Raw genomic sequence first — 27,009 nt, forward strand, 5'->3', positions numbered from 1 at the left:
GATCACTTTCCCTTGTCTCCTCCCACTGGTCCAAGGCTCAGGTGCCTCCTGGTGGCCAACCAGCCTCTCTGTGCCCTGCTCGGAGTCAGAACCCTGTCCAGGGTCCTCCACATCCTCCAGAGCCGACTCATAGGGCCCCTCGCTGTCGGAGTCTGGTGGCAGCTCCAACGGCTCCTGCTGGACCACAACACATTACTATTCCCTCTTTTTCTTATTTCTATCTCTTATTCTAACTTTTAATTATCTCACCCTTTATTAGAAGACGTTTTCTTTCTATCCTACCTAATTTCTAGTCATGTCACCTACCTTAAAAAAAAAAGAAAGGAATGAGAGAGAAAAAGAAAAGCAAATCAGAACAACAACAATAAAGAGAAATCATCTATCCATTGTCTCTTGCCCGCTTCAATACTTTAATTTCTATGCTTTTTTTTTACTTGCCTTCCATATCCTTCTCTTGGATCTTTGTCTCTTTCTGCATCTATTTTTTGGCTGTTCAATCTAAGTATTTCTACCATCTCTATCCTCTTCCATGACCTAATTTCCAAAATTTTGGACGGCTGCATATATTCTACTCTGGGTTTTGAATGAGGAAGTATTCAGCATTCTAAATCACTGTCGAACTGCAATGTCCCATCAGGATTCATTTTTCCCCAGAATGGAATTGAGATTTAGCCTAATCTTCCTTTTTCCCACCCCCTCCAAATCTGCTCCGTTGCAGCTGAGTTTTCAGAAAGTTATCCTACAAAAAGACAGAGTTCTCACCATTTTGCAGAATTCATTTCCAACATTTTGATGGGTTGGAGAGAACAAAAAGGAATCTGGTAAAAGATGAAAAGCTAAAACTTTAAAAATTAGGAAGGGAAAAGAAAGGGAAATCTGGGTAGGATCAGGGCATTTAATCCTTTCCCAATCTATTGTCATTGCCCAGGCCAACTAGAGCTGGTAGAAGATAACAGCACTAATTTCTTGAACTACTGAATTAGAACTATCACAGTAGTTGTGGTATTATATAGCTGGACAAGCCGGAAAACTGATAAAAGAATCTATTTCTTTAAAAAAAAACAGTCTACATAATTGACATGCTTGAATTGACAACTGAAGACTTCTATTTATCTTGCAAACAACATAAAATAAGTATGATAAGCTCTTAAGTGGGACTGTTCATTTATGCTTTAATTTTTAAAAGAGGGAACTGCAGTGGAAAACTGTCTGCATAAGGCAGGCAGTAAAATAGAATGAATTTTAATGAACCCATGGTTTCATAAGGGGAGAATGGCACCGACCCTAATTTTTGTTGGCAATTTGTCCACAAAAAAACCCCCCAACCAACTTATATTTGTTTTCACCCCTCAGTTGGCAGGCATACATGCTGTAAATGCTCTAAATACATAATTGCTTTAGTCTTTAATGTGTGTTTTGGAGCATGGTAGCTTATATATAAATGACAATAAATTGAGTCACTGGATTTGTTGAAATCCATTGAAGTAAGTGGCAGATTTGTGAAGTTTGTCTTTGAACATATTTTTTTTGCTAACAGCCTGGTTAACCATTGTTTAGGTTCAGGGTCAGATTCATTTTCATGTTAGCTTTTTAAGTATCCAGATTGATGGATTCACAATCTTTTGAGGTTTCTTTTTTTTAAAAAAAAAAAGATGACATTAAATGAATGCCTTTTTAACTTTCCCTGTTTATTGTTGTTCTGAGAATTCATAACAGGAAGCCGTTTCACAACTTGCTTTTTCTCTTTTGTAACAAAATTCGGTGTCGTTCTCATGGCATTTTCAGAAAAGCTTCACACATACATGGAATACTTGATGAGTTCACCAGGTTGATGTGACCTATCCACTTTAAATGGCTTGAATCCTTGGTCATATCAAAAGAGGCATAGGATCAAAACCATGTGAAGTATTAGTACCACTTTATAAAGCCCTAGTAAGACCACACTTGGAATACTGCATCCAGTTTTGGTCACCACATTCCAAAAAAGATGTTGAGACTTTGGGAAAAGTGAAAAGAAGAGTAACTAAGATGATTAAGGGCCTGGAGACAAAACCATATGAAGAACGGTTGCAAGAATTGGTTATGGACAGTCTAGAGAAAAGAAGGACTAAGGGTGACATGATAGCAGTATTCCAGTATTTGAGGGGCTGCCACGAAGAAGAGGGGGTCAACTTATTTTTCAAAGCACTAGAAGGCAAGACAAGAAATAACAGATGGAAACTACTCAAGGATTTCATTTCATTCATTCATTTCATTCATTCGGTTTGTATGCCGCCCTATCCCGAGGGACTCAGGGCGGCTAACAAGCAGGAGAGGCAGGGGGATACAAACAAAAGACAAAACAAACACGATTAAAAACAGAACAACAGTCATAACCATTTAAGTGGGGCCGGGAACTCATCAGCCCCAGGCCTGCCGGAATAGCCAGGTCTTAGTGGCTTTGCGGAAAGCCGGAAGGGTGGTGAGGGTCCGGATCTCCATGGGGGGATCGTTCCAGAGGGCCAGAGCGGCCACAGAGAAGGCCCTCCCCCCGAGTGGTTGACAGTCGACATTGGCTAGCTGATGGTATTCGGAGGAGGCCTAGTCTGTGGGATCTAATTGGTCGTAGGGAGGTAATGAGAGCAATCTGCACCTATTCCAACAGGGTCTTATAAGATGAAAGAACGACTTAAGATTGGCAAAGTCACTGGTGTAAGATAAGCAGCTATACAAACTGCATAAATAAATAAATACATTTATATCTAGGATTTTCCAGAAAGTAATGTAGATGAGTAAAGAATTAAACAATGGTTGGTTATCCATTTTTGGATCCAGTTTTCAATCAACATCTTTCCATTTACTGGCAACCAAACAATTCTCTTTATAGATGGAGAACAGAAAATTGACAGCCTTTTATTTATTTATGTGTTTGTTTGTTAGATTTTTTTTAAAATCCTGCCTTTATTATTTTCTAAGTAAGGTAGAAAACATGCATAATAGTAGTCTAATTATTAGACCATCTCAACCTCTACCCCAACCTAGCTATCAATTATTAACTAAGTAGGGGGTAATTTTAGAAGATGTAAAAAAAGGTAAAAGTAAAAAAGTCTTTAGAAGCCAGTTTGGGTAGTTAAGTTAAAGCAACACAGATTTACATGTTCACAATTTCAGTTCATAGATCATGCTAATACAAAAGTGATGATGTGCTATGTTTGCAGAGAGATAGAGAGATCAAGTAAGAGAGAGAGAGAGAGAGCTACAATTACAATTATTAATTAAAAGGCAACCTGTTAGATGTTGTAGCTGTTTTTGTTATGTTCAATGACCATTTTATCAAACCGAGTCCCTATTTTAAGCTCTGGCAGTTTTATACTAAAACAGATTAAGAACAGTTGCTGGAATTGGGTATGCCAAATGAAAAGAAGGACAAGGGGTGACATGATAGAAATGTTCTAATATTTATGGGACTGCCACAAAGGGTGTCAATCTATTCTCCAAAGCACCTGAAGGCAGGACGAGAAGCAATGGATGGAAACTAATCAAGGAGAAAACCAATTTAGAATTAAGCAGAAGTTTCCTGACAGTTAGATCAATCAGTGGAACAACTTGGCTCCAGAACTTGTGAGTCCTCCAACACTGGAAGCTTTTAAGAAGAGGATATACAACCATTTGTCTGAAATGGTATAGGGTTTCCTGCCAAAGCAGGAGGTTGGAGTAGAAGACCTCCAAGGTCCCTTCCAACTCTGTTATTCTGTTATTCTACTATATTTGTCATTCTCCTAGTGATTCATATTCGCAGGTGTACCAGTTGCAAAGCAGGCACTATAGTACATGAATTTTAACACAGAAGGCATTCCATTGAAGCAGCTGGCCATTTGTGGCCTTGGGGCACGGCATCAATTACATTATCTATTCATGGAGAAGTAACATTCAGAATTGAGTAGGATCACAGTTTGCCCTGCTAATCATGCATGCACACCAGATTCCTTGAGCTAATAAGATGGTGACATTTATCAATACCAGCATGTGTCCAAGAATTAAGGAGGGCAAAGAGAAGGGCGGATTCAAAATTGGATCCTCTAAAGAATAATGCAATGCTTCAAATTAACATTTTTTAATCTGATCAGAAAGCTACCCTTTTTCCACAGATTTTAATTAATAAACAGGGCTGTAAAGTCATATTGCTGTAAGCTAGTTGAACTGGGAGTAAATTCTTCCTTATCTCTCCATTTTTTTTCAGATGACCACATTTATATAAAAGTTAATTAACACTTATTTTAGGATCTACAGACACGCCATAGCTCAGGGATAGCACATATCTCTGTGTCAAAAATCAATCTCGGGCATTCAGAATATAAATTTCTAGAAAATATCTGTGATGGCCTCCTGCAGCCCTCGGCCAGCGAAAATACGTGGCCCTCCCAAGCTCCATTTTCACTAGCAGAGCACTCAGCCCATCACAAACGCCCCCAATATGAGTGACGTCGAGCTGGTCATGCCCACCCTGGCCACGCCTACCAGCCCCCCGAGGTCAAACACAACCCTGATGCAGCCCTCAATGAAATTGAGTTTGACCGTGGCACGACAAAACCGCGCTTGTCAAAATAGCGGTGATAAAACCGTGTCGCTAAAGCCACGACATCATCACCGCGACATCATCACCGCCGCGACAACAGCGCGGCGACAGAAGGGCGCTTTAAAACAGCATGGCGGCAGAAAGCCGATTTAAATTAAGGTAAGGGTTAGGATTAGGTTTAGGGGTTTGGTTTAGGGTTAGGGTTAGGGTTAGGGTTAGGGTTAGGGTTAGGGTTAGGGTTAGGGTTAGGGTTAGGGTTAGGGTTAGGGTTAGGGTTAGGGTTAGGTTCAGGGTTAGGGTTAGGGTTAGGTTAAGGGTTAGGTTTAGGGTGCTGAGTGCTTCGGAAGACACAGATTTGCCCTCCGCACTTATGTCGGCGCGGATAAGGGCTTTCCAGTTTTGTGGGTGAACCGAGTTTGACACTCCTGCTGTATACAGCATATCACACTTTCTCGACCTGGTAGTTTAATGGTATATGGGAATGACCTTGGGGAAATGAGGGGAGGAATTGCCCGGGGAATGATCAGATAAGGAGGAAAGGAGGAGGGGGAGCCTGCAGTTCAGTGGTGGGTTCCAGATCCCTTTCCAACTGGTATGGTGCAATGGGGCCCGGCAGCCACCACATGAATGCATGCAGTATGCGCGCACATGCGTGCAGCATGCATATGCATCCTTACCTCCTGTGACACCTCTGCGATGCTCCAGCTGCTCGGCGGAGCGTCATGCAGGCACTATACGCTGCGCACTCATGCACAGATGGCCTGTTTCTTTCAAATGCAGGCAAGGAATGAGGGTGGGCGGGTGGTCCCTCCGGAGCTCCGTACCGGAACAGTACCCTGTGCTCCCGGCAGGCACTGATACACCTGTAACGGGGTGTACCGCCTGCAACCCACCGCTGCTGCAGTTGCTTAACGAACAGAGAATGAAATTTAGAGAGGGTTAGGTTTGATTGGTTAGGCTGCAAAAAGAGATGGTGGGAGATTTATACCTTCAGACTTCCAAGATTCTATTAATGTGGCCTTACAATAAAGTAGAATTAGTTCATCTGTTTTTTTCTGGTTTACCTGGGTGGGTTGTCATCAGTCTTGCAAGTCTAAAAGTGCAACATCTTCTACCATCTCTTTTCTCATTTGGATAGTAAATAACTGCCACCAAATGAAGGGAAGAAGAAGTATATTGGGTGTCAGGATAAAGTATCTGGAAATTGAGATCCTTGAACAGAGATGTCAAACTTGATTTCATTGAGGGCCACATCAGGGTTGTTTTTGACCTCAGGGAGGCAGTAGGCATGGCCAGGGTGGATGTGGCCAGGGTGGGAATGGCCAGCTCGATGTCACTTGTGTCAGGGGCACCTGTGGTGGCCCAAGCGGGGATGGGGGCAGAGGTGGGGGGTCACATAATGTAATAACTGGTTTGCCCAGCACTGGAAATGTGAGTGTGTACATGTGCACACGCTTGCTGCGCTTGCGCCATCTGAGCATGCACACAGCCTTACACACACACACACACACACACACACACACACACACACACACACACAGAGAGCAATATATGGCCAAAATAATGTCAGGGTGGTCAGAACTACCAGTTCACCTTAACCCGTCTGACCCAGCAGCATCCCACTACTGGTTGGGGGGATCTATTGTCTCCAGCAAGGGAAGGCGAGACCAGGGAGATCAGCTGTGATGGCCTCCTCCAGCCCTCTGCCAGTGAAAATGGAGCTCAGAAGGGGTCTGTACAGCATTCCCAAGCTCCGTTTTCAGCTGCAACAGCCTCCTGCAGTCTTCTGCCAGTGAAAACAAAGCTCCATTTTTACTGGCAGAGGGACCGTGGGCCTGTCCTTCGCTGTTTCCAGGGTAACCCCATGGGCCAGATCTAAGCACCCCGTGGGCTGGATCCGGACCATGGCCCTTGAGTTTGACACCCCTGCCCTAGAGTTTTAATTATTATTGGATTGTCTTATATGAAATTATTTCTGTAGATAGGACAACTTATTTTGTGGGTGCTCTCACAAAATGGTTGCCTGGGTGATCCACTGACGAGAACACCAACTGGTGAATTCTTCCTTGATATCCCCTTTGCTGCTTGAGGGTCTTTTTGATCAGTACGGTTACTACATGTGGGCTGGAAAAAACGAAGACAACCGCTCGATGGAGTCAAAGCAATAAAGAAATCTTTGCATTTTGCAAAGGTCATTCTACTTGCCTGCCTTCCTGATAAATCTCAGGCCTGTAGCCTCCCTCCTTTTCATTTTCTAAGCGAGTCTATAAAGGAGTATTGTAAATAATGGGAGATAAAGCTATCTATTCACTCTGCTTTGCTGCATGCTATTTAATGCCAACTTTCAATATGACTAATTCAATCCAATTTCATTTCATATAAATTGAACTCAGGTCACATTGGCAGGGAGCCTGGCAAATATCAACAATTGTATCAATTGATACCTGAGCTCTTTGAAACACAGGCTCAGTTGCTGAATACAGCAGTGATACAAATGGGTAGGAAACAGTCTTTTTTTGAGTAAAGTTTTTTTTTTAAACATACACCAATGTCATCAATATCATTGCATGAACAGTGTGGCGTTTGAGCATCATTCATTTTGGTACAAAACCAATATCAATACAAAAGAAATATTATTACATTAATCAAACAAATGTAGTCTAATGTTATTATATACATATCAACACCAGGGGTGGGTTTCTCGCCCCGTTCCAACCGGTTCGGTTGGAACGGGGCCGGCGGCGTCCTCGTGCACACGCGTGGTGCACGCATGCGTACTAGTATCTGTGCGACGCTCCAGCTGCTCCTGGAGGATCGTGCAGGCACTGTATGCGTCCTGCGCATGCGTAGAAGCGCAGAACTCATCAAAACCGGGTAAGGACCGCGGGCGGGCGCGCCCTTCGCCGTTCCCGGAAGTTTCTTACTTCCGGGTTCGCCGACCAACCGGTTCACAGGGATCGTGTTGATCAGGGGTGGGTTTCAACCGGTTCGCAGGGACCGCCGCGAACCGGTTGAAACCCACCCCTGATCAACACACATGCCTTTGTTTTCCAATTAATCAGTGTGTTTACTACATTCTTCTAATAGTCATAACACTGTTCTTGGGCATAACTAATATCATCCTTTTTCAAAATCTAATCTTAACCTCTGACATTCACTTTAGATATGTTATACAAAATCATGTATAACAATATTCTTCCTAATTCTATTTTTTTCTATTTATTCTAATTCTCAATACAGCCAATCTTGTTGTTGTTTTTGTTTTTATTGTTGTTGTTATTGGATAAAGTTTTTTTTTTATACCTACACCAATATCATCAATATCATTACACCATGTAGCATCTGAGTATCGTTCATTTTGGTACCAAACCTATATTAATACAAATAAAAATTACTACATTAATCAAACGAACATAGTCTAGTGTTGTTATATATATTAATGTCAGCATGTATTACTTGATTTTTTAAATTAATCAATATTTAGTACATCCTTCTAACAGCTATATTCTAGTATTATTATATATATTGATATTGGCACATATTACTTCATTTTTCAATTAATCAATATTTACTACATCTTCTAATTGTCATACAGTACCTATTCTTAGGCATATCTGATATTGGATGAGGAAACTATCCAATGGATGCATTTTAAATAAGATGTGCTAAAAAGTTATCCTCACACGGAGAGAAAATTCCTAAATGGGCATCTGATGTATGAAATTATTGTCTGTAATTTCCCCTTTGTTTTCTGAATGTGTGAAATACAATGCAACAACTGTTTTAAAAGAGCTGACTTGCATTTTTAGAATTATTTCCAGTAAAGATGGGATATGAAATATGTTTCTATGAGTGTTTGAACTTGCTTATTGTAAATGGATTTTCACTTAATGCTTGTTGGTTTTTCCAATGAATAATGATAAAAAGAATGAAACAATAAAATAAAAAGTACCTTAAGGAAAGAAACAGCAAGAATCAACTGTAATGAACTTCTAGGATGCTTATTTATTCTGTTTACAGCCATACAATAGAAAGCTTTCTATAATGCCTGACAAACTTAATTTTAAATTGTGATCCTACACCATAGAGGAATGAGGCTTTAACAGTAATGGCTGTATGTGTGCATGTGTGTGTATGTTCCAGCATAACTCCGGAATGCCTCGAGCAATTTCAACCAAACTTGGTAGACAGATGACTTACTCACTGGAAACAAATACTGTGGGGGTAAGACACCCCTAACACACCTCAGGATGTGTGTTCTGTTAAAAAAAGCCTGTTGTGCCTTAAAATGGCTTCTACTGTACTGCACAATTGAGTTGCCATTAACAGCTTCACAGTATTCCACAAGGGGGCTCCCTCTGGTAAGGGGACAAATCCAACATTAGAAATTATGTTTGGTCCAGACATGTTCCCCCATAAATAAATATCCAGGCAATGCAGGGTTATCAACTAGTGTTCTATATAAACAATGACTTCATTCATACATTATTTCTAAGCCACAGTTTGCTTAACTCTGGCTTATTGAGTGAAGTGTAACTGACTAAGATTTCAAAACACATTAAGCCATAAGACTTAGTTTATAAAACAAATGGTAGAGTTCAAAGTGAAATAAACCCATTGTGGCTTGGCTTACACATAGAGAATTAATGACTTAAGGGTAGGACACATGTTTTTCATGCAGATAATTTCAGGGAGAACCTTGGCATCAATAGAGAAAGTTGAGAAAGATGCCCACCCCAAACTTTGAATGCCAATCAGAGTCAAGACAGACCAATTCAAATGCATTGCATTGACATGATAGCAGTGCTCAGATATGATGGCAGTGTTCCTGTATTTGAGGGGCTGCCACAAAGAAGAGGGGGTCAACCTATTTTCCAAAGCACCTGAAGGCAGGAGAAGCAGCAATGGATAGAAAAAGAGAACCAACCAACTCAACCAATCAAGAAATAAGGAGAAATTTCCTGACAGTGAGAACAGTTGATCAGTGGAACAGCTTTCTTCAGAAAGTGTGGTGTTCCATCACTGGAGGATTTTAAGAAAGAGATTTGACAGCCATTTATCTGAAATGGTATAGGTCTCCTGCTTAAGCAGGGGATTGGACTAAAAGACCTCTAAAGTTCCTTCCAATTCTGTTATTCTCTTAAATGCAGTCATTTATGCCCCTTGGACTGCAAGACGATTAAACCATTCAGTCCTAGAGGAGATCATCCCTGACTGCTCTAGAGAAGGCCAGATCCTGAAGATGAAACTCAAATACTTTGGCCACCTAATGAGAAGGAAGGACACACTGAAGAAGAGCCAAATGCTGGGAAAGATTGAGGGCAAAAGAAGAAGGTGATGGCAGAGAAGGAGGTGGCTGGATGGAATCACTGAAGCAGTAGGCATGAGCTTAAATGGACTCCAGATGATGGTAGAGAACAGGAAAGCCTGGAGGAACATTGTCCATGAGGTCATGATGGGCCGGACATGGCTTCGCAACTTACAACAAAATGTCCCCTAAGATTTCCTTCTATGAACACCAAGGATGGATGCTACTTTAATGGATGCCAATTTAAGGAAATATCCCTTAAATTGGATGCAAAAATGATTTTATGATCTTGAATGTTTCCCCCCTCAAATTCCCAAATACTACTGGAAATAAAAAAAAAGCATGTAAATCCTACAGACACTTTGCATCCAATGTATCTATAAACACTTCCATGCTTGGAGGCCTCCTGCAACGTTCACATTTGATGCTGCATCTTTCTCTACTTGAGCAATTGTGTTGCTTGAGACAGACACCCCATTGGAGCATAGGATTCATTGGTGATTGGCTGATATCAGTAAAAAGGATCTGAAAGAATCAAGCCTCTCACGCTTAGTATTGCAAAGTGGCAGCGCATACAGAGAGCTGAACTGGCCAAGAGTGCCTCTCACAGGCTGCTGGTATCCCTGATCAATGCTGGTTCTTCACTGCTTTCTTCATAGTAGTAATACAGTTGCCCTTTGCTTCCTGCTTCACTATCATTTCATTGCCTTTGCTACTTTCAGTCTCTGTTTGTTTGTTTGTTTGTTTGTTTGTTTGTTTGTTTGTTTCTTTCTTTCTTTCTTTCTTTCTTTCTTTCTTTCTTTCTTTCTTTCTTTCTTTCTTTAGTCAAACATGTATTGAGATAACCGGTATAAGTATAAACATGGACATGAACACATGAAATGAGTATGAATCAATGGGGACAGTAGGACAGGGACGTTAGGCACGCTGGTGCGCTTATGGTATTGGACCTGGGTACTTGAGAGACCGCCTGCTGCCAATTACCTCCACTAGACCAATTAGATCCCACAGACTAGGCCTCCTCCGAATTCCATCCGCCGGCCAGTGTCGACTGGCGACTACCCGGAGGAGAGCCTTCTCTGTGGCTGCTCCGACCCTCTGGAACGAACTCCCCGTGGAGATTCAAACCCTCACCACCCTCCAGGCCTTCCGCATAGCCCTTAAAACCTGGCTGTTCCGACAGGCCTGGGGCTAAAGATTCGCTGCCCCTATCTCGAATGGTATGATTGTTGCGCTTTTTAAGTATGTATTGTTTTGTGTTGTTGTTAACTGTCTGTATCCCCCCCTTCCCTTCTTTGAGTTGTGAGCCGCCCTGAGTCCCCTTAGGGAAAAGGGCGGCATACAAATGAAATAAAACTCTAAACTCTAAACTCTTTATGCACCACCCCCCCTTTACGAACCTCTTAGGAATGGGGTGATGTCCACGGTAGACAGTTTAAGGTTCACGTTTCGGGGGTTTGAGGATGTAACAACAGAGTCGGGTAGTGCATTCCAGGCGTTGACCACTCTGTTGCTGAAGTCGTACTTTTTGCAATCAGGTTTGGAGTAGTTTACCTTGAGTTTGTATCTATTTTTTGCCCATATATTATTACAATTGAAGCTGAAATAGTCATTGACAGGTAGGATGCTGTAGCAGACAATTTTGTGAACTATGCTTAGGTCAGACCATAGGCAGTGTAGTTCTAGTTTCCAAGCCCAAAATTTCAAGCCTGGTGGCATAAGGGATTCTGTTGCAAGCAGAGGAGTGGAGGGCTCTTCTCATGAAATCCCTATGAACTCACTCAATTGTATTAATGTCCGATATTCAGTGTGGATTCCAGGCAGAAGAATTGTATTCTCTCGATTACACCTCTATTTCAGGAGCTTGTCTAATCTCAAACACGATGAAAGTCACATTAACAATTAAAGACAAAAATATCTCCGAGATATCCAATCGCCAAGGCAGACTAAAGGACAGCAGGGTAAATGGAGGCCAAAGTGACTTGACCAAGGTGGCAAGGGTGCCCATAGCAAAATAGCATCAAGGATAAGTATCTTCTGAGACAATGGTTTTCATGTCACAATATGAGATACGATTAATGCTGTTAAGTTATTAAAGCTGCATGCAGCTGGAGATACAGGCAGAGAGAGGGAAGGAAAACAATATTTCAAATTCTAATGCATCAGGAAGGCTTGTTATATTTAATATCTCTACTGGATTCAGGTTGATGAAGTGATTGAAGGAGCTGAGTTAGAAGTTGCCCAGGAGAGGAGGCCAAGAGTTCTGGTCCTACCTTAGGTATCAAAGCCAGCTGGGTGACCTTGGGCTTCCAATTCCCTCTCAGCCCTAGGAAGAAGGTGACAATGGCAAACCACTTCCGTAAAAATGTAGCTTCCAGAAGTCAAGATGGATTCAAAGGCACACAAAACAAAACCCTGAAGATATCATGGATACATCAAGAGCAAGAGTCTGTAGAGATTCTCAGCCGTCCAGGTCATGGTTATCCCAGAAGTGCTTTTTCAGGAGGCAAATGGACTCTTGTTTTTTCTTCTGAAGATTTTTCTCTTCTCATCCAAGAAGCTTCTTTAGCTCTGACTGGATAGTGGGGAATGTAAAGATTTATATTCCTTGCAGACAGCTGGTCATTTGCATTGGCAGAGACATCACTCTGCCAACAAAATTGCATATACTCAAGGCTTCCCCAGTTCCAATGTTTGACTGTGAAAACTGAACCATAAGAAAGGCTGAGCGCCAAAGAATTGAGGCCTTTGAACTATGGTGCTGGAGAAGATTCCCGCGAGTCCCTTGGACTGCAAGGCGATCAAACCAGTCAGTCCTAGAGGAGATCAACCCTGACTGCTCTTTAGAAGGCCAGATCCTGAAGATGAAACTCAAATACTTTGGCCACCGAATGAGAAGGAAGGACTCCCTGGAGAAGAGCCTCATGCTGGGAAAGATTGAGGGCAAAAGAAGAAGGGGACGGCAGAGAATGAAGTGGCTGGATGGAGTCAACGAAGCAGAAGGCGTGAGCTTAAATGGACTCCAAAGGATGGTAGAGGACAGGAAAGCCTGGAGGAACGTTGTCCATGGGGTTGCGATGGATCAGACATGACTTCGCAACTAGCAACAACAACAACAACAAAGAGGGTCGTCGATTCACTTGGAGGTTTATCTGTTACCTCAGGGTCACCTGAGTACTACAGGAACCAGGAGCACTACTTAGGTGACTCTGAGGACACAGATAAACCTCCAAGTGCTTCATGTTTTTCCCCGTAACCTCTAGCTTATATCTTTCCAAAGTATCAGGCAGGCTTGTTTATATATCCAGCTCTCTCCTTAACGAGTCAGTAGTTTTCCTAGTAGTTGATGCCATTCTGCACCCCGCAGAGGTCCTCAGATATCAGAAGACCCAAAAGCTGTCTTTATGTTGAATGACTAAATGTAGACTAACCTAACAATAGATACCAGATGTATTTTAGTAGGTGGTCTAAATGCATTAGTCAGGGGTTTTTTTCCCCCCCAGCCTAATCACATTACTGGCTCCTATTCAGTTTGCAATCACTACCCTACCAGGAAATTTGTGCACAAATAACATTAGCAAGCTGAGTACCCCCAACTCTTACAAAAGCCAGGCCATTTGGCTTTTGTTTCCGATGTGAACAATTTTGCACTTGTCCATCTTGCGTTACATTCTGTTATTTTCAGACCATTTCTCCAATCTGTCAAAACCATTTTCAGTGTTGTTTCTTTCATTGTGGATATTAGCAAGCCCTCCCTCCCTTTGAGTCAGCTAGAGAGTCATTCACGACAAATAATATGTTTTGTCTTCTGGTACTTAACTTAGGGCCTTGTTTTTAAGGTGTTTGCAGATTAATCTTCTTTTAGAATCTTCTCAGGTATCCGTGCCTTTTGACAAAAGGGATAATATTTTCTCTTCTCCAATTGTGTGTTGTTTCATAAATTTCACAAGGTTTTTCAAAAAAGGTTATATAAGTCCATCAGGTAGCATCTATTACAGAGGTGGGTTGCCAATTTTTTTACTACCGTTTTTTTGGGGGGGAACGATGCTTCTGCTCATGCATCCCGCCATCGCTACTACCGGTTCACCTAAACCAGGCCAAACTGGCAACCCACCTCTGATTAATTAGCATCTATTGGCATTAAGTAAAGGTAAAGGTTCCCCTCGCACATATGTGCTAGTCGTTTCTGGCTCTAGGGGGCAGTACTCATCTCCGTTTCAAAGCCGAAGAGCCAGCGCTGTCTGAATATGTCACCATGGTGATGTGGCCGGCATGACTAAATGCCGAAGGTGCACTGAACGCTGTTACCTTCTCACCAAAATGGTCCCTATTTTTTTCTACTTGCATTTTGAATCTGCTTTTGAACTGCTAGGTTGGCAAAAGCTGGGACAAGTAATGGGAGCTCACTCCATTATGCGGCGCTAGGGATTCGAACTGCTGAACTGCCGACCTTTTGATCGACAAGCTCAGAGCCTTAGTCACTGAGCCCCTATTAGCATTAAGCAGCTGTTAGTTAAGTCTTTTTTTTTTCATTCATTTTGTACATACCCAAAATATTTTCTTATAATTTTTCAGTAGCTGGGCAGTTCATTCTGAGATTTAATTTGCTTAAAGCAAACTCTGTGAGGCTAACTTTTTTTTATTTGAAATCTTCTTTTGTGATCTCTCCTTCTTCCCGTGTCCTGTATATTGCTGTTTTTTTTTTTTTGTTTATTTGTTTGTTTCAGATCTTTACTAAGTTTTTTTTAGCAGGGGAAAAAGGAGGGCAGCCATATTGGTTTCTTCTGCTTTCTTTATTCATGTTAGAAGTACGTTCAATTTATAGACATATAACATTCAACACTGAGCAAATGAAATAAGTATAAAATAGGTCATAGAAATATAGCGTGAGTAAAAAGTTTTTTTTAAACTGTGTAAAAGTTTTCTTCCTCTGACCTGCATTTCTTTCCTCTGTCAGAATGGTTGCATCGATTGTGCTTTTAGTACCTTCATTTCCCATTAGACCAGTGTTTCTCAACCTTGGCAACTTGAAGATGTCCGGACTTCAACTCCCAAAATTCCCCAGCCAGCATTCGCTGGCTGGGGTATTCTGGGAGTTGAAGTCCAGACATCTTCAAGTTGCCAAGGTTGAGAAACACTGCATTAGACCATTCTCCTGGATACCTACTGAAGATATCAAAATAAACACTTTGGAAATCCAAAGTGTAGTGGAAATACAGCCCTCATTGGATGAATCAGCCCATCCCATTAAATCAGGGCTGGAGGCATCATGCACTGGCCACGCCCATGCCCAGTTTAGCGAAAGGGGGGGGGAGTTGCAATACATCATGTGACACCGCCATGACACCACGAGTTTGACATCCCCTGCATTAAGTCATAGCGCTATGTATTTGTTGGAGAATGCAACCTAATGTTACCGCTCTAAAAAAAATCACAGTATAGTGACTTTTCTTTCTCTTTCTTAAGGAAATGGAAACGTTCTGTGAAATGACCTGACATTTGAATCACTCCAGGAATAGAGTGAATTGTTATGGGGAAGGTGTGTGTGTGTGTGAGTGTGTGTGTGTGTGTTACTTTTTTGCAGTAGAGGAAAAAAATTAAAACTTGTAAAAAACAACAACAACCAGCAATTGTGTTGGTCTCCTTCTCAAGCAGGAGGTTGTATTAGAAGACCCCCACAAGGTCCCTTCTAACCCTATTATTCTATGTTCTAACTTGGATGTTCTGATTGATTTTCTTTCCTCTAATTATTCTTTCTGTCCACAGTGCCAAAGACGGCTCCTGCTAATGTCAGTGGCAGAAGTGGAAGACGGCATGAATTAGTAATAGCCTGGGAGGTAACAAACTCTTTTGATTAAATTCTTTGTTTCATGTTGACTTCTTTGAGGGCAAGTTAGACATTGTAGGTCAACACTGAAGTTTCCCCATAGTAAAACTTGCCAATGTAGGTACAAGAAGAGCGTGTATTAAATGTCAGTTAAAATCTCCCTTCAGGTCTTAATTTAATGTATCCAAAAAACAACAACAACCATCTACTAGTAGTTGAGAGTACCTGATATTTGCAACATTTCATTTTAAATATTTTTTTTTTCATTTTGTTGAGAACTTAATCTGTACTTGAGATCATGGTGGGAGTTAGTTTACTAATTTTTCACTATTTGATGGATTACGACAGTGATAGCTAACCTTTTTGTTGTTGTGTGCCAAAAATGTGCATGCATGCCCGCACCCATAATACAATGTCCGTGCGACCCCACCCCATGCAGCTTTGGGCCGAGTAGGCCGCCCTGCAGCCTCCTGGGAGCAAAAGTAGACCTTTGGGGGACGCTGCACCCCCTCACGCCCCATTTTGGGCCCAGTAGGCCTCCCTGCAACTTCCTGGGAGCAAAAGTAGACCTTGGGGGGGACGCTGCACCCCCTCACACCCTTTTTTGGGCCTAGTAGGCCTCCCTGCAGCCTCCTGGGAGCAAAAGTAGACCTTGAGGAGGGCACTGCACCCCCTCGCGCCCCATTTTGGGCCCAGTAGGCCTTCCTGCAACCTCCTGGCAACAGAAACGGGCCACAGGGGACTCTCCCCCCGCACAACCCCCATGCATGTGCCCACATCTCCTGCATGTGCCCTGCTCCCCACGCATGCACAACAGAGACCTAAAAATCAGCTTGCCCCCAGGAGGTATATGTGCATGCATGGTGGAGCTGAGCTGGGGTGACGGTCCGCGTGCCCGCAGAGAGGGCTCTGTGTGCCACGTGCGACATACGTGCCATAGGTTCAACATCACGGGATGAGGATAAGGATTGGTCGCCACTAGAGACTGTGCCAAGTTTACAGCAGAAACTGCCTCTCTTACTTCCAGCAATAGTACATTACTTACTTTACTTTACTTCATTGTCATTGTACATATATACACAATTTACACATACAACGAAATTCACATAACACCCAGAGACCAGGCCCAACAAACATAACAATCCCCAAACACACTCACACCAGTGGTGGGATTCAGCCAGTTTGCACCTATTCAGGAGAACCGGTTGGTAACTTTCTAAGCAGGTCGGAGAACCGGTTGTTGGAAGAAATCTCCTTTTGGTTTTTCCCACTTTACAGGGCTAATCCTGTAAGGAAGGCAGGAAGGAAACATTCTGGTGTTGTTTCTAGCCTAATCTTTATTCCCCTGCTTACAGAAACTGCCTCTCCGGTTAACCCTTATTACATTGTAACAGCTAAGGTGAAGCGCCCATCAACGTGAGTGATGTTGAGTTGGCCATGCCCATCCAGTAACATGACCACCAAGCCCTGCCTACCCAGCTGGTCATTAGGGCAGAGAACTGGTTGTTAAATTATTTGAATCCCACCACTGACCCACACCCACCAAAAATATCCCCCACCCCTAAACCACACAAGCACCCACACAACAGACCAAGTAGTGCTGTCCAATAACTCACTGATGGTGGCCCTTTAGTTCATTGTTGAATACAGTTATAGCTCTGGGATAAAAGCTCTTCAGAAGATGTGTGGTCCTAGTTTTAGTCATTCTGTATCTTAGTCTCTGAGAATGTTATGCAACTTCCTCAAACAGCGAGATGCGAAGATGTCATCTGGGGCTGGTAGCTGAAGCCCAGTGATATTCTGAGCAATTCTCTGTAGAGCTTTTTTGTCTGCTGCAGAGCTGCTCCCATCCCATGGAAGAATGCTGTGTGTCAGGACACCCTCAATTACGGACACTGTGAGAAATTAAAAGAGTGACTCCCAGACTTAGAGATAAAAGAGAACAAGAAAAAAGAAGGGAAAAAGACATGTCAGTCAAGCAATGAAGAGGGATCATTTCAGGACTAATTTAAAGACCCAAAGCAAAGAGATTGAACTCTTTTTATCATCTTAAAAGAAGGACCAATGGCATTTTCAAGGTTACTCTGGATCTATTCCACCTTTTAAGTTGCCGGTTTTTTTTTTTATCTAGGATTAAAATACTGATGGCATTTCCTTTTAAGTTAATAAGAACGTTCATGCCTTCTTTTGCTTTTCTTTGTTTTTTTTTCCCTTTAAGACAGTTAACACTGTGAAGGTAAAAAGAGCCATTAATTTAACCTGCCAATTATTTAGATAACTTGAGATTGGCTCTGTTTGGTTTAAGGCTGTTTTTTTTAAATTGTTGTTTATTGTTACTTATTGGCAAAAAAAAAATCACTTATTAGAAGTGATTCAAGTGATGTAAAATAGACATTTATTTAAGCTAACTTCAGCATATTAATTTTAATGGGATTTATTTACATATCGTAACTGATTCAGTAGCAATGTTTTCCATGAATTCTATAACCAGTTCACAAAGAAGACAGTATAAAATTATATTAAATAAATGCATTCACAGAGTGCATTCAAATACATTTCAGTTTGTATTCTGACACATATAATATCATTTTATTAAAATCTTGCAACATCTTCTACGTTTTTGAGGTTTCCAGCTGACAAACATAAAAGAGATTTGACAGCTAAGGAGTTAAGTGAATTTTTTCTCCCTTCCTTCCTTCCTTCCTTCCTTCCTTCCTTCCTTCCTTCCTTCCTTCCTTCCTTCCCTCCCTCCCTCCCTCCCTCCCTTTTTCTTTCTTTCTTTCTTTCTTTCTTTCCTTCTTTCCTTCCTTCCTTCCTTCCTTCCTTCCTTCCTTCCTTCCTTCCTGGTAGAAGCCTATCTACTCTCACAGAGAGTGGCCTTTGAATTACTGTTTAATAGTTACCTTTTTTTTCAACACTCAGAATACCTTTAACAATTTCATGGCTGAAATCAGGTACTGTCATGAGTGTGTGTGTGTGTGTGTGTGTGTGTGTCTATGTATACAAACACTAATACACACCCTATACATAGACATAGATATATACATATACATACACCTACACCAGAGGTGGGTTGCTCCCAGTTTGGCCTGGTTCGGCCGAACCGATAGTAGCAGTGGTGGGAGGCCCCGCCCACCTACCCGGACACCTCTGCCATGCACAGAAGCATTCTGCATGTGCAGAAGTGTTGCACAAGCATGCGAGCATGCGCAAACTGGTATTAAATTGGTTAGCAACCCACCACTGTTGTTCCCGGTTCGGCAAACTGGTAGTGGTAGTGGCAGTGGCGGAAGGCTCGGGCCACCCACCTGGATGCTTCTGCACATGCGCAGAAGTGTTGCACATTTGCGTGAGCATGCACATGAGCACGAGCGAACCGGTAGTAAACTGGTTAGGAACCCACCACGGACATACAAATACACAGACAGACAGACACACACAAAGAAAATACTGTATCATTAAGTCCTATCTCAATGAAATCTTGACCAACTTTTTCCAACCTTGTGCTTTAAAGAAGCCAACTAGGCATGACAAACCCTGTATTTCACCAGCTGGATAACCCCAGAGTGGGAAAGAAGGGTTTTTTTTCTCAATGGGATAACAATGCAAAAGAAATAAGCAAGGTTTGTGCCTAAACTACAGTCCACAACCTATGAGCCACATGTTGATATTTCAACCCTTCCAGATCATGCAGTCAAAATTGTTATTGTGGCTGCTTTGGGAGAATTGTAAGAGTGTAGATGTAAATGAATTGGTTCTTGGAGGCCTCCCATTCCCATTTTATCCCTCTCTCTCAAACTCTGGAAGACCAGATAAAATCCTTCCAGTGATGTCGTATCATTGTCACCGTAACAAAGTGGTGGCCTCAAACCTTCCATTAACCACCTTTCCCTAGACATTATTGGTTGGCTGCACAGTCAGTCAGATGTTTAGACTGGAATTTGTCTCCTCTCTTTGCCAATCTACAATTTGCTGTAGGAGGAAAGTTTCCACTGACATGAGTGAAAAATGTTACATCTACATTGATCTCAGGTAGGTCTTGCAAATGGTCATAGGAGTATAATGCCTATCAGGGAAGTCTTTGAGAATTATCTTAAAATTATGCTGCCAACTACCAAGAACCTTGTAACTTGTGTGATATATATACCCTGGAATCACATTTTGAAATGTCAGGCAATAATTACACATATGCCCGCAATTATTTAATTTTTTTTTAATGGGCCTTCTAAGAAATCCTATTGTTGCTGCCAAAAGTAAAAATAAAAAAGCAAAATTCCAATTACTAGGTAAACATTGAACATTTTAATAGGAATTGAACAAGGAAGAAAAGGAAGACTCGTCTAACAAATACTTGCCCTATTTCAGTGACATTTTCACTGCAAGGTTCATATAAAAGTCTATACAATCCTGTTATTTTCCCGCTTAAAGCGACATTTTAAGGTTATTCATATTTTAAAGCTCAATGCAGAAAAAGAATTTAGCAGTGACAAAATGTTTAAATCGTTGGGCAAAAGTGCAGCATGGCATCCAGAAGGCAAATTAAGTTGCTCATCTCTTTGATGAAGAGAAGGAGGAGGAAGGAGGAGAGGGAGGAAGAGAGGGAGGAGGAGGAGGAGGAGGAGGAGGAGGAGGAGGAGGAGGAGGAGGAGGAGGAGGAGGAGGAGGAAGAAGAAGAAGAAGAAGAAGAAGAAGAAGAAGAAGAAGAAGAAGAAGAAGAAGAAGAAGAAGAAGATTATTATCTTTGCATACTGCGCAGGAACTGTCACTCTTTGAACAGGATGTATGCTCAGCTTGCCAGGTGGTAAATTATTAAATGTTAAGGCTATGTAAAGCTTTGAGTCAAAATTCAATTAGAAGGTGATTTGATTGCATCCCACCATTAAAGGGCCAAACTGAATTGAATCAGTGCATTGAATCAGGAGCCTTGCAGTCAATTTTTTTTTTTATTCAATGGATTTTTGCCCATACGCTCAAATATTGTTTATTAAATCAAATTGACAGAATCAAATCTGCTTAACGCAACATTTTTGAATCAATTTTACAAATTAGAGTTTAAGTGACTTAATGAACTATTTCTTTTCTTAGGGAGTTTTATATTTAAAACAAAAACGAACTGAGCAGGCTTTCAGTTTAAGCAGGCTTTCCAAACTTGGATGCTCTTCAAACATGTGAACTTCGACTCCCAGAATTCTTTGCCAGGGCTCTCTCAGAATTCTGTGAGCCACGTGATTTGAAGTTACTCAAACTGATGATAGCAGGAATACAGCATATAGTTCAGTGATGGCGAACCTTTTCGCCACCTAGTGCCAAAAAGGTCACGCAGAAACATTGCATGGCTATGGGCGCGCTCGTTAGGGCCGTGCTCCGGAAAAGCCAAACTTTTGGGTTCTAGCGTGCATGCCCGCCTGACATCAGCTGGCTAGTGCGCATACGGAGGCTGGTTTTTAGCACTTCTGCACACACGAAGGACAGCTGATCATTGGGCATGCACACACACCAAAAACTCAGAAGACAAATAGGCAAGGCCGTGCATACCGAGTGACACGGCTCCGTGTGCCACTTTGGGCACGAGTGCCATAAGTTCGCCATCATGGGTATAGTTAAATAGAGCTTCTGTAACATTAGATACTCTAAAAATTATGCACAAAATAGATACAAAGTAGCCCTTTCATTGTTTCCCAAATTTACATTTCCTTCCATATGGAGAAGGGGGACAAGAAGCAGCCTCCATTAAAGCCAAGAAACTTCTTCAGATTTTGCCACTCTTGCGTGAATTGTACACATTCTAAGGATTTTTATTTTATTTTATATGTTTTGATTGATTTGATTTCTACAACTGCTCATCTCAGCAAACAACTGGGTGGCTCACAATTGAAAGCATACCATATTTTTCGGAGTATAAGATGCACCTTTTTCCCTCAAAAAAAGAGGCTGAAAATCTGGGTGCGTCTAATACACTGAATATAGCATTTTTTTGCCTCCCCAAACCCTGCCCCTTCACCAAAATGGCTGGGCATAGCTTTTAGGAGGCTTTCAGAGACCTCCTGGGGACTGGGGAGGGCAGAAATGAGCGAAAAATTGTCCATTTTTTGCTCGTTTTTGTCTCCTCCACTCACCCAGGAGCACTCTACAAGCCTCCTAAAGACTATGCATGCCCTTTTTTTGGAAAAAAAAGACCCGTTTTTGCAAAAAACGGGCCGTTTTTGGGAGGTTTGCAAAGTGCAAAACCTTTTTTTTTTAATTTGCCTCTTCAAAACCTTGGTGTGTCTTATACTCTGAAAAATATGGTATATTATAAGTAAAAATTAAAAAATAAAATAAAAACAATTTAAAAAACAGTAAAAAATATTAAAATGTCCAATTGGAAGTACCGTATTTTTTGGAGTATGAGAAACATCTTAGTTTTGGGGGAGGAAAATAGGAGGGAAAAAAATCTACCTACCACAGTGATGGCGAACCTATGACACGCGTGTCAGTGCTGACACGCGTAGCCATTTGGGGTGACACGCACAGGATTTCATGTGATTCATCCTCGGCTCCTGCACGGCCGCCGAGGATGAAAGAATCTGTGCTGGAGGAATGGGGGGGGGAACGTGTGATCTCCCCCGCCCACACTCACTTACTGTATCACCGCCGCCCCTTTCTGAGCGCAGGGGTTGCTGGTAAGGCGTGTGTGCCGTGCGCACACACGTCAGCGCGGCGAGGGAGGACCCGCAGGAGAGGAGCGCGGGAACAGTGCGCGCCTCTCTCCAGTCAGGCCGGCACAGAGAGTCTACTCCTGGGACTGTCAGTTACGACCGCACCACAGCAGGGAACAGCGGAGTGCCAACGGGAACTGTGAGCGCCATTAGCAGCAACTATAAATTGCGCAAAATTATGTTTTGGTCGAAGTGACACACAACGCGAGTTATGCTCGATTTTTTGCCGATTTTTGACACACCACGCCAAAAAGGTTGCCCATCACTGACCTACCAGGTATTCATCTGGCTAGCATCCTTAGTCTGGTTAGCTTCAGCACATAAGTTTGCTGGTTGTGAGCGCACGCACACTTTTTATCTCCTGGTTGGGGATTAAAAAAAGCTTCTAAAGCACAGCTGATCATCGGAGGGAGCATCAATGAGAAAAGTAGGCAAAGCAGGAAGTTTGCTTCATTCGTAAGCGCCTCATTAGGACTGGAAAAAAGCTTTTGAAAAAATATATTCCAAATATTCAGCCTCTTTTAGAGGGGAAAAATTGTGTCTTATACTCTGAAAAATACAGTACATAGCAGGGGTGGGTTGCTTCCGACATTACTGCCAGTTCGCTGGGCGCGCACGGGCGTATTTGCACATAAATAGGTCTGAGCATGCGCAAAATGTTAAAAAATGAAAAAAAGTTAAATTTTTGCAATGCAAATTGTTCTGCACATGCGAACAAACCGAAAATCAAGATGGTGGTGCTGCGTGAGAACCAGTTCAGGGGCGTGGCAGGCCTGGGTCGCTGCCAGTTCCAGCGACCCAGGCCGCTAAACCAATACCGGTTCCGCCAAACTGGTCCAAATCGGTAGGAATCCACCACTGGTACATACAAAAGCAAGATATCTGGCCTTTATAATATAATAAACTCAACTCAACTTTTAACAATGTAGCAGGATGGGGGGTCTTTGGCACATGTAGTGCCCTAGTCTTGGGAGCATAACCAAGGTTTTTTTAAAATCAATAATAATAAATGTACATGTTTTCCTTTAGCCAGTCTCCGAAGAATTTCAGAATGGGGAAAGCTTTGGATACATCGTGGCTTTCCGACCGAATGGCACAAGAGGCTGGAAAGAAAAAATGGTCACATCTTCGGATGCCTCCAAGTTCATCTACAGAGATGAAAGCGTGCCTCCCTTGACTCCGTTTGAGGTGAAAGTGGGAGCATATAACAACAAAGGCGATGGACCGTTCAGCCCAATTGTTGTGATCAGTTCTGCCGAGGGAGGTGAGTACACACCAATCCCAAAGATCAGCTGCATCTTCTGAGTCTTAGCCATATAGACCTTGCCTATTGCAAAAGGGAAAGTGACGCCATGCAGAGCTCAAAGTCGCTTGCTGAATACTAGAAGGGTATTTGATGATGGAATCAAAGCATGGGTGAAAACAAATAGAATCAACGTTGGGCAATCTTGGTTGTTTTAATGTGTTTGCATTGCCGGAAGAAATATCCATCTGGTTCAGTTCCAAGCCGGTAGAAAGGCACCAGAGACAAAATGGAGACTGATGGGAAAGATGGTTTAATGATGAAGCAGAACCACATGGGTGATTTTGGGCAGTTGAACACATGGAGTTGAGAGCAGAGGGAGGATTTATGCCTTCTCTTGGGCTTTGCACTTGAGCTTCCTGTTCCTGCGCAAGAACGTGTACTCTATTGGCTGTTGTAGGGGTCATAGCTGGCTCTGCAGGTTGTCTGAGCTCCCAGTTTTGGTTGAAGTTTGGAGTGCTGAGAAGATGCAATGAAGAGGTTTGTGTTCTGAAAGGGTGTTAGGCAATTCCTACTAATGGCTTTGTGTTGGTTTGGATCTTGAGTGAGGCCTAATCCTATCACTCTGCCTTTGTTCAGACTTTGATACAGGGAATTTCAAAATATCCTATCCTGAATGGATTTCTGCCTGCAGTATTTGCTTTGCCTATGAATAGAGCTATCTATCACCTTATCTCTTAAGTGCTGGCATCTGCCGAGAGCTATTAAGAAAGGTGGGGGTTGCTTTCTGTCTCTCCCTTTAGGGAAATATAATATTCTGCCTTTTTAATATATCTCAAAATATTTCATTCTTCTAAGAGAGGGGTGAGTGTCAACTTTCTACAACATTAAATAATGTTTGTAGTCACAATAGAGGTTTGTTGATTAAGAACATGATTGTGAAAACAGCTTTGAATGAATTAATATACTCATTTCTTTACTCCCTTTTTGAGACAAAAAGGAATATATATTTTTTCTTTTAACGTCCTTGTAATCCCTTGTATGGAAGGGCACGGTTCTTATTTCTGTTTTTTGCGTGAGGAATCTAGCAATGTCTGAAGACACTTTCTGTGGTCATGTGGCCAGCATAGCTATAGGCCAAAGGCGCATGGAATGCTGTTACCTTCCCACAAAAGTGGTCCCTTATTAATTCACTCACATTTTGCACGCCTTCGAGCTGCTAGGTGGGCAGATGCCAGGGAAGGAACGGGAGCTCACCTCATTACGCAGCATTTGGGACTCGAGCCCAGGTTGTCAGCTTCAAGCTGACAAGCTCAGAGTCTGTAGAGATTCTCTCAAAGGTGCTTTTTCAGCAGACAACTGGACTGTCTTGTTTTTTCTTCTGAAGACATTTCTCTTCTCATCCAAGAAGCTTCTTCAGCTCTGGTAGGATAGTGGGGAATGGAAGGATTTATATTCCTTGCAGACAGCTAGTCACTTGCATCCTTTTAGAGGGTTTCTTTATGCTTCCTTTAGTCTGCATTTTTTTCCTCTGGAAATCCATTCCTACTTCCACACCATTCACACCAGGAATGGATTTCCAGAGGAAAAATGGCAGACTACAGGAACCAGGAGCACCACTCAGGTATCCCTGAGGACACAGATAAACCTCCAAGTGCTTCAACGACCCTCTAAAACAGTGTTTCTCAACCTTGTCAACTTGAAGATGTCTGGACTTCAACTCCCAGAATTCCCCAGCCAGCGAATGCTGGCTGGGGAATTCTGGGAGTTGAAGTCCAGACATCTTCAAGTTGACAAGGTTGAGAAACACTGCTCTAAAAGGATGCAAATGACCAGCTGTCTGCAAGGAACATAAATCCTTCCATTCCCCACTATCCTGTCAGAGCTGAAGAAGAAGCTTCTTGGGTGAGAAGCGGAACGTCTTCAAAAGAAAAGAAAAAAACAGAAAGTCCAGTTGCCTCCTGAAAAAGCACCTTTGGGACTGACAAGCTCAGCATCTTTAACTGCTGAGCCATCAGCCCCTCCCCCCCACAAGAAAGTCCATTTAATTTGTCATAAGTATATTTCACAGTTTTATTCACAAGATGAAACGTTAGTGATATTTCAGGACCTAGAGAAAATGAAAAGTATGTGTGACCTTGCAATTAGGACTTTCACACAGTACACAGTTAAATTCACTAGCTGCATTACTGCACATAGTGAGGCTCCATAAATCTTAGCAACTTTTATTATTGGGCAGCCATTAGAAGCCATTTTCTCCTCTTTGTGCTTATATTCCGACTATTTTACAGGATCTCAAATTACCTATTCCTAGCAATCAGGTTGTTGCTATTTCAAAGATAATTTTCCCCTCCTGACTATTTTGCATTTACTGGAGTCTAACTGTCTGCCTTCCCTGCACTTTGGACCAACTTTGAAAATAATATCCCAATGATAACTGAACCAAAACTTCTCCTGTGGAAAGTGGATCTTTTAAAAACATTCTTAGTGTTGGATTAAAAGTGATCCGATCGCTTAAGATTATCTCATCCCTTTATCTATTGCTTGTCATCCATACTGCCAACTAATTTTCTAGAAGAATGAAATGTTTCAAAGGCAAGCAAACAGGAAAAAAAAATCTTATGCATGAATCAGAGGTGATATTCAGCAGGTTCTGACCAATTCTGGAGAACCGGTAGTGGAAATTTTGTGTAGTTCGAAGAACCAGTAAATACCATCTCTGACTGGCTCCATGCCCATGCCCATCAAGCCATACTGCGCCCACCAAGCCAAACACACAGAACTGGTAGTAAAAAAAAATGAATCCCACCACTGGCATGAATTCAACGTTCATTGTTATCAAGTGATAGTTAGAACAGGCGCTGCCACCAGACTCCAACAGCGAGGGGCCCTATGAGTCGGCTCTGGAGGATGTGGAGGACCCTGGACAGGGTTCCGACTCCGAGCAGGGCGCAGAGAGGCTGGTTGGCCACCAGGAGGCGCCTGAACCTTGGACCAGTGGGGAGGAGACAAGTGAGTGTGTTTCTGATGTCAGCAGTGAGTTGTTCCTGGATGCCCGGCACCGAAGAGCTAATAGGCGTCAGGAACAGTTGTGCAAATACAGGAGGTAATTGCACTCAGCTGGTGGTAATTAGGCTCCTCTCCAGACTATAAAAGACTGCTTGTGCACACACCCTTTTGCAGAAATCAACACAAGAATGAATGTTGGAGAACAGTCTTGTGAGCCTGGCAGGCTGGATTGCTGCCACGGCTTATCTGTGTTGGATTGCTGCCAAGGTTTATCTGTGCCGGTTTGCTGCCAAGGACCTGTCTGTCTGTTAATAAATTCCGTAAAATATCTTTGACTCGGAGTGTGTTGGTGTGGAATGAGGGGGGTCA

The 27,009-nt window shown here is 42.4% G+C and overlaps 1 protein-coding gene across 1 annotated transcript in view; it reads left to right on the forward strand.

The window, feature by feature from the left end:
• CNTN5 (contactin 5) overlaps positions 1 to 27,009 on the forward strand; it is a 624,505-nt gene that overhangs the window by 579,296 nt on the left and 18,200 nt on the right. The window contains exons 19-20 of the mRNA XM_087721123.1: positions 15,630 to 15,700; positions 23,418 to 23,652. Of these exons, the coding sequence (XP_087577249.1) occupies positions 15,630 to 15,700; positions 23,418 to 23,652 (306 nt within the window). The remainder of the gene's footprint in view (positions 1 to 15,629; positions 15,701 to 23,417; positions 23,653 to 27,009) is intronic.

The sequence above is a fragment of the Thamnophis sirtalis genome, unplaced genomic scaffold (assembly GCF_051295495.1).
Source record: "Thamnophis sirtalis isolate CommonGarterSnake01/CBP01778 unplaced genomic scaffold, rThaSir2_p1.2 scaffold_8, whole genome shotgun sequence".
Taxonomy (NCBI): Eukaryota; Metazoa; Chordata; class Lepidosauria; order Squamata; family Natricidae; genus Thamnophis; species Thamnophis sirtalis.